A 14,883-nucleotide genomic window follows, 5' to 3' on the forward strand; every position below is an offset into this window, starting at 1 on the left:
AATTCCTACAGCTGTTATAGATACACACTGAAATCACAAAGGCAGTATTTACTCTTTTTCAAAAGCAGAGGTATTGGGTAATTTGTCAACAGATTTCTTGAGCCCTCTATCTAATAATCTATTCACAATCGGCATTAAAAAATTTTTAGAACTGAACTAACAACGTACTACATTCTGCAGTACTGTCTCCCATGACAGGCACTAACATCCTTTAACACAGACAGTAGTCTAAATGACATATCACAAGATAAATGGACAATAATTGAGACAAGAGAAGAAAACATGCAGCAGTCTCTCACACCCTAGCTGGAAATATGACACAAGGACATGGTATACAGCATACAAGAAATTTTAGCAACTTGGTACGTGCCCAAGGAGGAAAATAAACCCAGGAAATTTCATCCTATAGCAGAATGACATTTACACTAGATTAAGGAAGGCACAAGAAACGCCCAATCCTGACTGGGGGGGGATGGTGGGGAAAGAATTGGACACATGTTTCTTGTCAAAGGTTTTGGCTTTAAGAGTTTTTGTTTGGTTTAGAAAAGACAGACACATCTGGGCCATATTTACTGGAAACCTTGTGTTTATTTCTCACCCCTATTATTCATTAGCTGCATGTGCTTTCCAGTTCACATGCTTCAGCAGCAGCCGTGCACTGAAACTTCTGCTCTAGGTGCAGCTGGTTCCCATCATGCAGGTAGAATGGCCAAGACATTGGTAACAGGTATTAGGATTAACCAGCATATCTCAGTGAAGTTGTGTCTCAGCCTTGAGTGTATTTCCTTGCAAAACCAGGTCACCGCCAGAAGTCCTCTTAAACTTTAAAACCCCAAAAACAGCACAAACACAAAAACCACCACCCACTTTCAACTTCTTTCCTTCTACTTCTTGGTGAGAAACATGGAATATTCATTTGCTCAACTTCTCACTAATACTTTACAGAATTTCATAAGTTTATTCTGGGAAAAGAAGTTTTAGGCAGAAGGAACTGGTTCTCCATGTATTGTTAATGATCCAGTATTCTCCTTCTGGACGTTTCATTCATTTAAAGACATGAATTAGAATTATTAATATTATTTTACTTGCAGATACTCTCCAAATGTCACAGTTAATACATTCATTTCCCATACCATATTATTCATCTTTAAAAGAACAATGAATCAGTAATTAACCTATGAATATTTAAAAAAAATAAAGCCAAAACAAGTACCTTTCAGAAGCTGCAACTCCAACTTCCCCCCATAAATTAAAGTTATAATTCATAGTTATATTTAATTTGTTTCACTTTGTAATAACTTTGTAACAGTAATCACTAAAACCCCCTGTGGCTGATTAACAAATTGTCAAATTAAAAATAAGAGAAAATAGCATATCTAAAGAAAGAATTTTTAAAACATTTTATGTTTTACATTACCAGAAATCCCTCAAAAAAAGAGATACAGCCGCACTATTCAGAGCTGTGTTGAACAGCTTACTTTTCTTGCATACATAGGAAAAGCTAAGTATTCAGGAAATCAAGTTTCTAAAGAAAAAACACATTTCCTCCTTGCTACAATACTTATCACTGAGATTTCATTCCATGATTTCATATGATTATATGATTTACTGATACAATTTTCCACTATAAAAGCATACAATACAATATTAAAAGAAAAAATGCTTAATATCTAATGTGTTTAAGAAATCAAAACTTTTTCAGTTACACTTCTGGACAGACTTATAGACAATACAACAAATTGCCTGAGGGTACAGAGGAAACAACTTTACTTACAGCAGCTTGCTGTTGTTTTAATTTTTCTCTGTACTCTTCCAGTTCTTGAAGACTAAGTACTGGAGGAAGCCTCTGCATGTAAACAATAAATCAAATTCAGTGAGAAATTAAAAGGATGTTAAATACACAGGTAGTATTAACTAACCAATCCATTCCATTAAAGTAATATTTTTATTGCTTCTGCAATCTAATTTGCAGAATTAATCCGTTATTGCAAATTATGGATACTGAAATACAACAGTGTTAAGATAAGCAATGCATTATCATAATTACATCACATAATATCGTAATTATGTCAAAGTTACCTTACTTTATGCCATATACATATACACACATCCCCCCTAATCACTGAAATCATTATGTCTCGGTAAGCTTGCTAAAAAAATACCCATAATATAGAACAGAATTTTTTCTCCCCTCCAACTACTTTGGCTTTTTCACTATAGTTTAAATTATGAAGTGCCTGTTAGCACAACTGATACTAATTCTACCATGTTAAAAGAGATTCCATACCAATACTATATGCTAGAAGCTCCAAACAACGGCAAGATGAGGCAGGAGGGTACAGTGTTAATGCAAGATGTAAGAAACAAAACAAAAAATAGATCATTGAAACAAGCATACTTTTGACCCTCATTTTTTTGTTATATTATTGTCTTTTCTTTTAAGACAACAGCTTACCTCTAACTCATACTTCACAATATCAAAGGAATCATTGGAAAAATAAACTTCTTCAATGCTATTAATTATTTCTTGCTGAGCTTGAGGATCAGTTGGTTCTTCACGCAGTTCTCTGAGCTCCTCCTTCGCAAAACAAAAAAGGATTTCCATGATATAATATCACATCCTAAGAACAACGTTTTACCAGAATAAGTATTTTTCAAAAGCCATTTACAACATTAGTACAAGAAGCAATGGCAAAGAACAGAAAGACCAGTATACTGCAACTTGTTCTTTCCATTACAGAGCAAGATATTTAAATCTTTTCAAAGAACATAGTGTAGACTTCAGCGTTGCAGATAACTTAAACACTTTTCATCAGTACATTTATGGCACAAATGCATGTTGAGTCCACAGTTTTTTCCTCCTTAAGTTTATTAAGTCTCATAATAGACTAAAAATAAATTGGCAGGCTATTTCTCCAGAAGGAAAAAAAAAAAAAAAAAAAAAAACACACAAAAAAGTAACAAACAAAACCTGTATTTTTCTAACCAGAACCACCTTTGTAAACGTAAGGTAGGCAGTGTCACTACAAACATATAACTTTTCAGTTCAGCCTTCACAAGTCACTGTAATAAAAGTCATGCCATTAAACACTTATTTTTTACGGATAAAACCAGAACAGACCTGCCGCCTTTGCACAAAATTAAGAGATTTCAGATTTTTCTCCTACTAGCAGGATGAATTAAGCAGAGGTGCGCTGTCACCTCTCTGAAAGCTAATATTCAAGAGGTGAGCACCCCCTCCTTGCTGTCACAGCCTTCCATGACTGAGCATGAGCCTCCTCTTCCCCTCGTATACTGAATATTTCATCTAAAACTAGCTCTCTCCCAGAGACTGTTCCCACCAAAGGAATGAAAATCCTTTCTCAGAGACTCAAAAACAAGTGGTGCCAGGATATTCTTTCACCAAAAATCAAGATATAATGCTCAGTATTGGAATTTAACCCAATCCAGTGGACTGAAGCGTCCCATAAAGATCCCAAGCCTCCCAACAATGTTGAGTTGTTACAGTGAGACAAGGTGCTGGTATTTTAATTGCCCAGAGCTCAGGGGGCTTATTTCACTGTCTAGAGGGATCAGATTTTAGATTAATTGGCTAAACAACCACTAACTTGCTTACTTTGTACATCAGTTGAAATAAGGTCCACGTGTGCACGTTATGAGGCAAAGAGACATTTTAAATACAGAGCAAAGTGCTGTTTCTCTACTCAATTAGGTAGCCGAGGGGTGACGGGTGAACAGTTTGGATGAACGTCAGCAGGAGCCTCCACAGGGAAAAGGGGGAGGGAGGAGGGGCGCGGGCTGGCCCCGAACCCCAGCCCAGCCGGCCCCGAACCCGGGCCCCGAACCCGGGCCCCGAACCCGGGCCCCGAACCCGCGGTGCTCGGGCGCCACCCGCTGGAGCGCGGGCGCAGCCGCAGCTGGGAGGCGGCTCCGAGCCGAGCTGTGTGAGCCCGGGCAGAGCCACCGAGGAGCCACCGTCCTCCTCCCCCGAGGGGCCCCGTGCGCCTCGGACCGCCGCAGAGGGACCGCCTGAAAACGGCACCACGGGTCACTGCCACCGGCGGTTCCCGGCGAGGGGGAAGCCGGCCTCGCACCGAGGGGTTCAACGCAGCAACCCACCGGCCCGCCCCGCCAGCGCCCGGCGGGAGGCTGTGGGAGGGAGGGCGCCACAGGCCTGAGAGAAACAAGGACGTAATACCCACAAATAACAATGTAACAACAATAAATAACAATAACAAAGCAAAACGACTTTATTCGTTACACAAACTCTTGAAAATGGGTTTTGAGCACGGGCCTGCTCCGGGCGAGCACACTTCTGGGACGACACAGGTGACAACAGCACCTTGCTCTTTTGCAGCTTTTTAATCTATGGTTTTGACGTTTCCATCACATGAGGGTTCATGGATTGGCAGAGGATGTACACATACAGATTCAATAGCATACCGCTCTCGCAATAATTTAATTTATGAAGTAATGAATCTATTACCTAACCATATGCATTCCTGTTCTTTAAAACAAACAAAAAATTATTTCCCTCTGGACTCCCTAACGAATGGCAGCTTTATATCATACATCTCTCTATAAATTAGCTTAATATCTTACAGTACATTGAGTTTTAGCTATATGAAACTAAAATTAAAAATTAACCAAGACGGGCAACAGGGTCATCTTAATTTGTCCACTGAACTATTGCAAAAGTAATCATCTAATTTATCATCTCATGTTTGGCTACAAGTTCCTGCACGGTTGTTTGTTAAAAGAAAAAATTAAAAAAAAATAAAGCCAAGAAGAATTCTTCAGGATCATTTTAATTTCTAGACTACTGATATCTTGTCATATTGGTGATATAATGTCAATGCCATAGGTCAGTGTGATTGACATCCCCTGAAGATGATTTAAGAAAATCATCATGGATACATATTCTGGATTTAGAGCCAAGTGATAATAAATTGGGAGGGTTGTTTTTAATATTAGCATTTTGATGAAATCTAATCAATGACCTTTTTGTCTTTGTAGAAGACCACAGTTTTCAGAACAAAAATAAAGCTGATGTTGATATGGCTAGGAAAATTACTAAGAAACCATATTACCCTGTCTCAGAAAGATGAATCATCTCAGTCTTTCATGCCAAAACACTACCTAGGAAAATATTTCTTAAATGGACAGGGTTTTTCTTTATCTTGTTCATTCTTTCTAGAAAAGCAGGCTTGTGGGAACAACTCTCCAGGATAAACTTAAGCTCCCATATAAATTACACTGTCTGCCACCAGACTTTATGCCACAATAAACTGCAGCTTCCAGTCCATCATGCTCCACTAGTTTCAAATAACTAACATGCTCCAGGCCAATCTATTCACTCATCACTGAAGGAAGCAAACATCCTTGGCTAATGTTTATTTGCTGATATTCAATTTTCATCATCCCTTCAATTAATGATACAAAAACGTTTTACTATATACATATGAAGCACACGGTTTCAGGGCCCTCAAGGAAAGCCAGGTTTAGCACTTGGAGTACTCACACACTTTGCAGAGGTAGAGAGAGAACCTCTATTAAATCCCTCAAGGCCCTCTCCCACCTCAAAATTTTTCTAACTATTGCCACTTAAATATCTGCCTTTAAAAAAAAAAAAAATCAACATTAAAACACAATTGACAGTAAATGTTATGTAAATTCTCTGAAAATTCAGCAATTCCAAGTGCTATTCTGAATAGAAAAACTTAAAAAATTGGGACGGAGGGTATCATATGATGATAATCACGCAGAGAACTTCACCATTGCTAAACTGAATCAGTTAGATACACAGGAGATTAGGAAGAGAAGCATGTTGGCAAACTGGACTCCACAGTATTAATTTCAATCCCCCTGCCCAGGTTAATACACACATTCAACAGTAGGAACTGTCCAAGCAGTAGTGGGCCAACATACCCATCTAAGATGTTGTTTCAGGGGCAATTCATTTTTCCCAAGTTTTCAGCAAGAAACTTCACCTCGTACATAAAACTTGCATCACTTGTGGTGCCATATGTGCAAATTTTTTTTTGCCAGTACTTTCATGGAAAGACAATTTATCCTGCCAAATAGGCTGCCTTTCAGGTTACGATTAGTGCAACCCTAAGCAGCAGGTCTGTCTCACAATGCCACCTAAATGGATCAGTTTCTGGGGAAAGAAAATGAAGAAAAAACAAACAAAACAAAACAAATAAACAAAAACCCACCAAAACAAACCCTATCTATCTGACAGCTTTGCATTCTTGAAGAAGCCATTGCTAAATAACGCACACTGTTGGTGTCCATACACTTCTCACATTATTTTGTCATCCTGTTCTATGGAAATAGAATTTTACAGGTCTAAGAACCTGCGGCACCTCCTTGAAATATATTTCAGAAGAGTCATTTCATTGCAAACTCATCTGAAATGCAGTTCAGCAAGTTTTAGATGACTTGCCCAGCTATTTCCCAGTGCATCACACTCCCACTCTCCTTGTATTCTACACTGCCTATAACACCAAAACCAATATTGCTCTGTTGAATGAAGCATTACTGGTAGAGAGTTGAAGCAAACACCTTCTGCATTCCAGTCACTATCAGTCAAAAGACTTGGAAATGAAAGACACTGAAAAAAAGTTAACTGATACTACTCAGAGAAAAAAAAAAAAAAAAATCTAGAACATTTCTAATCTAATTAGAAGCTGAAGGTCAGCAATAACCTATGCACCTCTACACAGAGAGTGCCCGGGGCCAGGTCTAAACTGTACTCGTTTGGACACTGCCTCCCTCTCTTTGTCATAAGCCAAAAACACACCAGTGAACACACTGTCAGTTTAGATCCCTCCATTCTGAATGTGGATAACACCTATGTTAAAAGCTAATCCTAAAAACCAGGATACTGGCCCTGCTCAACAGATTTAATCAGCAGATACACTGTAGCATCCTACCACCATGAAATAAGAAAAAAAGTATAAAAATATTTTTTATATATATACACACACAATCTTTTATCTATATAAAAAGAGATATTTATATATTATATGTCTCCTAATATATGTATAACTATATCTATAAACTCACCTCAAAACTATTATTTTTTTCTTCCCCCACCAATCCCCCAGCTAATCCACAGCTAGGGAAGGCAGCCCCACAGGGAAGTTTGTGGTATTCCCTTATCTTTCACATGAAATGCACAGAACCTTCTTTTGATCTTTCCTTCTTCGGTATGTATACAGAGTACTCTTTAACAAGTGCTCACTCTCCCAAAACAAACACTATGCTGTGAAAACAATTCTCCTGGTGGAGAGATCAACAAAGCCTGATCCATAGAACAGATATTAGTCACACCACCACTGAATGCACTCCTGAAAAGCTCTCAGCTGCTGCCGGGGAAATAGAAACCTACACAGATCAAGAAAGCCACACTTCTGTATCTATAGGAAAAGCATTAAAAAAATAAACTTTCAGTGTTGTTTACCAACATAAGCCACAGAGTCAATTAATACTTGTATATAGTGTATGAGCTGATTATCATCAAGATAAACATAACCTAATTCAAAGATAACTCATTATTTACCCCCACACTTGAATTCAAGTGTACAAAATACCTATCTCACCCTTTTCTGACAGAATCTACTGAACAAAACTGTTATCAGCTTGGGAAACAACAAAGCTGACAATAACAGAATGGTTCAAAAAGAATTACAGTTCCCCAGGATGATCAGGGCACACAGATGAAGTAAGTTATCTCATTCAAAAAAAAAAATTAAATCTCTCTGCAGACAGCTTTCTCTTCTGGAAATCTGGCCTTGCAGTTCAGATTTGCCTTATCTACAGACTATATCACAGACTTAAAACTATTATACACTTATTTCTCTGTGTGACCAAGTTGGCGGTATGAGTCTGCATTAAAACACAAGGAAAGTTTGCTGATTTGCCTTCATATGATGGAAGCTAATTGAAATTTTTCAAAATAGCTGCAGAATTTATTGGAGTACTGGTTGATGTGAGTGTATACCCTCAGAGGTACCAATCCACGTACCAATTAATTGTTTTTAAAATAAAAAAAAAAAAAAAAAAAAAACAAATAAATGGAGGAACACAGTCGTCACTTTAACATGCTTGCCAGCAAGCCACCAGTCAGCAAATCCACAACTTTCAGGTATCAAGACCCAAAAGAATTTTGCTGGTTTCCCCCTCAGGGAATGCAATGTCAACATATTATTCTTCCTGTGCTCCGTATTTCCTATTTAACCTCTACACTAGTGTGAGTCCCCCATTTCAAAAACATGGTTTCGTCCCTGGAGCTAGCATTATCTAGCAATGGCTGCGCTCTTTTCAGTAATTCATGCTGGTTTTGCAGCCTTTCATCCTGTATACCTCTCTGACTTTAAATCAGCTTTTGAAACTTTCAGTAATACTTGCACTAAATCAATCTGGAGATACCACTTTGAATTTAGAAGTGTGATGATGAAAGTGCAGCATCATAACCATTCTATCATCAAAACAGTATCTGGCTGGTGAGCTTGACACTTTATTTATTCAAGATATAAACAAAAGTAGTTATTAAAACATAGCAGCAGAGAACAATATATGAGTTCCAATAGCAGCCTGCAACAGTATGAAGTTAGGCTTTTACTCTCCGCTTTTAAAAACCTGCACCTTTTCTTTAGTCTTCACTTTTGCATTCAAAAGTGAATTCTCTTTATCAAACTTGTCTAATTATAATAAGATAATTAATGAGAGGCGTTATCTTATATCCAGCGAAGCTGCCTGATCCTGAAATTACAATGCAATTGTGATTTGTGACATCAGCATGTTGCCATGGCATCGAATATAGCTTCCATTCAAAACAAACACCAATATCCAAAAGCTCAATGACTTTCAACTTCTGTGGAGTACTGAAACCTAATCTCCTTGACGGTTACTTATACCACAAACACAGACAGCATCTCCCCCTCCCCACCCCTCAAAATCCCTGTTTTCAAGAAACCGTGACAGAAGACATATTACTGTGCCTCATCCAATGTCTCATCATTTGAAAAGTAAAATCCTACAATAAAGGTTTTAGCAAAGCTAAGGAGGCATGACTATATAAATCCTTCCCCTAAAAGAAATGATTGGAAGTAAAGTTACCATGACAAATGGCTTGGGATCATAGCCAGGAGTTAAACTGATCAAAACACAGTAGTTTTATTCAACATTCTCTTAGAATGATAGATTATCTCAAGTTGGAAGGAACCCATATAAGGATCATAGAGCCCAACTCTCTGCTCCTCGCAGGGCTACCTAAAATTCCATCATAGGACTAAGAGCATTGTCCAGATAATCAGGTAACCAGGCAAATTTATAAGAGTTTCACTCAACACAGCTTGTTGAGAAGGTAAAATTAACGTAAGCAACTCAGAATCTATATTCTGAATGCATATTCTGAATATACAATGTACATTCTGAATACAGTAGTTATTCTGAGAAATACCTAAAACATTTTGAAAGGAAACAAACATACTAAAAGGCTGAAAAATATAGCTTTATTCTGTGGCACAGGAGAGAATAATACTGTAATATTATAAATTAAAAAAAAAAAAAGGTGAAAAGTTCTAATGTTGATGCAAGCTTGGCTTTTCAGGCACAGAATTTATAACTCCAATGACATTCTGTTTGCAGAACAGTTGCAGATGTTCTCATGTTATAAATGTTTGACATAAATGTATAAGGAAAAAATACAAATTATTGAGAGGTATTTGATTTCCCATTGTTATTGATACAAGGTGCAAGCTTACCAGACACATAACATCAAACTATTATAGAATGGAAACCCAGACAAGATACCCTACATCTACTTTTACCTGGAGAGTCAACTTGGCAAAAAAGACAGTTTGAAACTGGATGCTCAGTGGGTGGCAGGAATCTGCAATTTTGAAATCTAAGCTGTGGAGATGAGACTGTTCTTTCAACATCACTGCAACTGAATACTTTTGCTCTTTTAAATCAGTGTATTGACCACTGTTTAACAGAGTATTATGTACCAATTCAGAGATTACTTGATTTTTTAAACATGCAGTAACACTGATCTTCTGGTCTGTCTCAGCACAAGAAACATATTATATAGTACTTATATAGAGACAAAGAAACGCAAGGGGTTTTTGTTTTGTTCTTTCTAAACTATTGTAAAATAAGGCATCCAAATTCAAGTCAGTAACTTAAATATCTCATTGGTTAAAGGTGAAGTCCAAATTAGGGGAAAATAATAAACAGCATCCACAGTAAGTCTTGCAAATCATCCACTCAGATCAACAGGTTATAAGGAACAGTCAAATATTGTGACAATCGCTCCCTCGCACCCAGATTTTTCATCATGATTTCTGAGAAAAGAGTAAGCTGGCATAATTTAAGTACCGAGACCACAAAAAAGACAAAAAACTTTAAATGTTATAGCTTTGTAATAATAAAGTAGAACATTAAGTTCATTATATATGAAGATGATTAAAACCATGAAAATACAAAATATATTTATGGCACAAAAACCATGAAGACACTAAATATTAAGACTATACAGGCTGCCCATATACCATCTACTTTCCAAAGTTGCAAAAAAAAAAAAAAAAAAAAAAAAAGGCACTTTTCTTCTTCCTTCTTTATTTATTTTGTTCCAGCAGGAAACCTAGATAATATCAATATCAGAATATTAGCATCCAGTGACAACTCAAAAGTTCTAAGAAAGAAACTTCATTCTGAGTTAGTGAGCTGTTTTCCTTCACAGCTCTTAATTCTTTCATAAAAATATTTTGAAAGATTCTCAGCATGAAATAAAGCTGTCAAAGAACAAGAGCAAACCTGATCTTAAAAACAAAAAAACAAACAAAAAACCCACAAACAAACAACAAATAAGTGTAATCTAACTATAAAATGAAAAACTAAAAATTAAGGAAGTGGAGGGACTGTGTATCATACCTTACTAGGAATCCGAAAGCTTTCAATAGGACTGAGGTCATGAGCACTCTCTTGAGGACTTCTTAGACCCTTTAAAAGAATTTTAATAGTCAGTTAAGACTGATTACTTTATGTGTCTTGCAATCAAACTGCACAAGTCTTACCTGGTGTTGAATATATACTTACAAGTTCTTAAATAAATTACACTGATGTGAGGCTGGAAGGCTGAGACTTTATTCTATAAACACTTAAGCAAGACAACTGGTGTACAAGTTATGCTCCTCAAACATGTAGGCATTTCCAACTTCGTGCTGCAATATGTATCTTTTCAGTACAGTGCACTAACATTCCCTTCATTAAGTTCACTTATATTCTCCTCTCAACTTCCATATGTTATTTTAAGTTTAAAAATGCCTATGTATGCAAAAACATAACATATTTTGTTCCATCAACTAAATCGTTTGACAGAATCCAATAACCGAATTCAAGTTAAGCACTACTTACCCTGTAGCAAAATGATACTATTTTTGCTTGATGGCATATTTGTCTGTTTAGCATGTAACACAATTAGGACTGGTTTTCCTTATGTATAACTAAACTGAAAAAGATGCATAAGCCACATTAGCTGTTTTATATAATTATTACTCTTTAAAACACATATAGCTCCAGTCTGCTGACTGAAGCTTTGTACAGGAAGTATCAGTTAACCAGCTGAGTGTTTGATGAATGTCCAGCACATTCAATATGTGAATATAAGCAATGCCACAGAACATGCTGCTTAGCACGTTTTCTGTCAGCTCCCGAGGCAGAGGTAAATCTAAACGTTCAAGTTTCAGATGCAGTTCTGACTCGTTTCCCTCAAGACTTCAGGGTGTCAACGTGAGCCAAGAGTTTCAGGCAGACTTCCCTCCTACTCTTGTGATCAATGCTAACAGTACTGTTTCCAAGCCCCTTTCAGGCTGTGGGTACCTACACTTTCCTGAAACAACAGGGCCTATGCAATTACTATGTGAGTTTATGATGAGAACAGTTTGTATTTATCCTTTGATATTGATAATGTGTTTTACAAGTTCATCACTTCCATGGTAACTACTACATTTTGCAATTGTTTCATCTTCCTGAGATGCAAAACCTCTTAATTTTGGCTTTGAGTCTCAGATTTCCTTGTGCAACATTTCAAAACATCCTCCCCTTTCCAGTTACCACCACCAAAGATGACTCACCTCTATGCACTGAAAATTCAAGGTAACAAACAAACAAAGCAACTGCTGCAGCTTCTCATACTTCACATGAAATCTTCCACACATCCTCTCAAAAATCTGCAGTACTTACCCTCAGAAGCAGTAAAAAGTGTCACTTATCAAATGCTAAATGGAACTTAATCCTTCCCAAAAGCTGAGAATTGCATAAATGGAATCATTTTCAGACCACAACATTTTCACACTGGCAGACAAATCCTCTTAGTCAAACTGATTGTCTACCCCTATGCTGAAGGGGAGCAGAACATTTATTTTGAAAATTCAACTTCTATGCTGGTGTCCATTTCTAAGCCCTGTCTCCCACATAAGCATCACAACTCTGAGGATGTAGTTTAGGAAAAAAAAAAAAAAAAAAAAGTTCAATTTCACATCAATTTCCATAACTAACTAGAATATCTGATGTGGTGGGTGACTCCAGTGATCTTTAAAGTTCTCAAATGTAGACACACAGGCAAACAGGCTTCATTCTAGAGGTATTTCATATATATGAATGACTTGAATGGTCTTCTAATACCCTCCTTTAAAAAGGCTTATGACCTTAGAAATACTGGCTCAAATATAGACTAGATCAACATAATCCTAGAAACAACTGATACAAAGAAACAGGCTAACAGGAACACATTAAGGACTCCAGCACACATTCAATATGTGCCCATCTGTATATATATGTATTTCCCCGGCACCTCCACTGCCTTGCCTCCCTTTTCATCAAAAGCGTTTGCTACCAGACAAAGCCATGTTACAGTGCCACGGCCCATCACTCCGAAACTATACGTGAAAAAAAAGAAACTGACACAAACCAGCTGTGTCATCTTTAACAGCGATTTGTCTGTTACCGCACAAGCTAAGTGCTGGCACCTGTGCACGCTTCCATTTCTTGATTTAAACAAACAAAAAAAAAAAAAAAAAAAAAAAAACCCAAACTGGATGTATGCGTACCAGGAGCTAAGACACACCACGACTTCCCTCTCTCCAGGAGCAGGGCCGGGAGTGATGCCCGCGCCCCGCAGGCCCGTCAGGATGGCCGGACCCGGCACCCTCCTGGTCCTGGGTCCCGGCACGGCACCCCCGGACCCGAGCCGCTCACCTGACGGGTCATCAGCGACTTGATCTTCTGCATGATGGTGTCGCCGCCGCCCCAAAAGCGCTCAGCAGCCCCGCACGGCCGCGGGCCCCGGCGGGGACGCGGGAGCCATGTTGGACGCCACCTGACAGGGCCCGCCCGCTGCTCCCTGGGACCGGTAGTCCGCGGGCGGTGGCGCCCAACTACAACCCCCGTCAGCGCGGCTGGGAGGGCGGCGGGCTGCGGCGGCTCCTCCCGCCCCGGCGGTGCCGCCCGGCCTGGAGGCGGCTCCGCTCTACGGGGCGCGGGCCGGGCCGGGGTGGCCGGGAGCGGGAGCGGGGCGCGGCCGTTGCCGGGCGGCGCGGATCCAGCCGCCGCGGTGGCTGAGGGAGGCGGGAAGGCCCGGGGCGGCCAAGGCAGCCCTTTCGGCGCCGTGGAAGGAGCTCGCAGTTCGGCAGCCTGCCGTTTGAAAGCAGTTTGTAAGGGCAAACTGCTGTTTGTAAACGCAAGTCGCCAAACCCGGTGCTCTGCTTTGCCGTCTTCGTCATGTTTATATCCACGAACGCCTCGACTGTCACTGGTGGCCCATGAGGCCGAGGGTTTCTCTGGGGTCAGGGGATGTTTATTGAGCATTTGAAGATGAGATAAACAGACAGACTAGATCGAAAATAAGCTTAGATAATAACCGTTTGCTGTTTGCCTGGGGTTATTTTGGGTGTTACACACAAGAATGTTGGACCTGTTCACGGATGATGCGCCTATCCTGTAATTTGCTGAACTGGAGATAACATTGAATAATAAAGCTACCAACACATCCACTGTGGCATAGTAATACCTGCAGAAAAGACTGTCTTTTTGAAGTTACTGAAGTCTGCACATGGGTCAGCTCAGCATGCTTTTCCTAATCCCATTATTATTTAGCCCCTCCTCTGGCTGGTAAATTGTTGCAGGGTATGTCAGGTAAAAGCAGGCGTGCTGCTCTGTTTGAACCAGCACAGTGGCAATGAATGTCAGGACCAGTGGACTCTTCCCTGCATTCTTTAGCAAGAATTCATTACTTACAGCTACCATTGCGAATATCGTCTGTAATTATTTTTGTGGAAAACCTCTAACAAGTTTATCACATAACAAAGTTACTTCTCATTAATCACTACAATTTGCAGAAATACTCAGAAGTGTTCAGAATGTTAGTGCTGTGACTAAAGTTGCTTTAATGCAGGTGCTTTTATTAAAAATGAACGAGGTTTGATTTGCATTAAGTTTAAATGCCCTTTAGCAACCAGCACAAGCTAGAGTTCTATAGAAAAAAATGCACATCTCTAGCATCCACTTCATTTGTGTAACTTACTGAGTGTAAAAACTTGCAGCATATTAATGATATCAGGAGCATATCCAAATGCTGGAAATAAGAGGATGCACTTACTTGAAGAATATAACTATGCTAATCTATTCTTTTTATTTTATTTGCACACATCGGGCATTTGAAATGCCAACACAGGCTTTGTCCCAGTGTGAAAGCTCCCATCATTTCTGTTAGAAATTAATGGGAACCTGTGACCAATATTTAATAACATATTGAAACCAAGTAGATAATAATTTTTAATTCAGATTTTACAAAAGGTTGCAACTTGATATATA

General features: G+C 38.9%; 1 protein-coding gene across 2 annotated transcripts in view; it reads right to left on the reverse strand.

Annotated features, from left to right (window-relative positions):
* The window catches only part of VPS50 (VPS50 subunit of EARP/GARPII complex), a 94,255-nt gene extending 80,679 nt beyond the window's left edge, over positions 1 to 13,576 (reverse strand). The window contains exons 1-4 of one of the 2 annotated variants that reach the window (XM_032991661.2): positions 13,270 to 13,576; positions 10,945 to 11,013; positions 2,456 to 2,578; positions 1,775 to 1,846 (exon numbers count right to left, since the gene is read on the reverse strand). In XM_032991661.2, the coding sequence (XP_032847552.1) occupies positions 1,775 to 1,846; positions 2,456 to 2,578; positions 10,945 to 11,013; positions 13,270 to 13,302 (297 nt within the window). In that variant the 5' untranslated portion in view covers positions 13,303 to 13,576. The remainder of the gene's footprint in view (positions 1 to 1,774; positions 1,847 to 2,455; positions 2,579 to 10,944; positions 11,014 to 13,269) is intronic. The other variant, XM_032991663.2, reaches the window with a different exon arrangement.
* Between the last annotated feature and the right edge of the window lie 1,307 nt (positions 13,577 to 14,883).

The sequence above is a fragment of the Tyto alba genome, unplaced genomic scaffold (genome assembly GCF_018691265.1).
Source record: "Tyto alba isolate M040663 unplaced genomic scaffold, T.alba_DEE_v4.0 Super-Scaffold_38, whole genome shotgun sequence".
Classification (NCBI taxonomy): domain Eukaryota; kingdom Metazoa; phylum Chordata; class Aves; order Strigiformes; family Tytonidae; genus Tyto; species Tyto alba.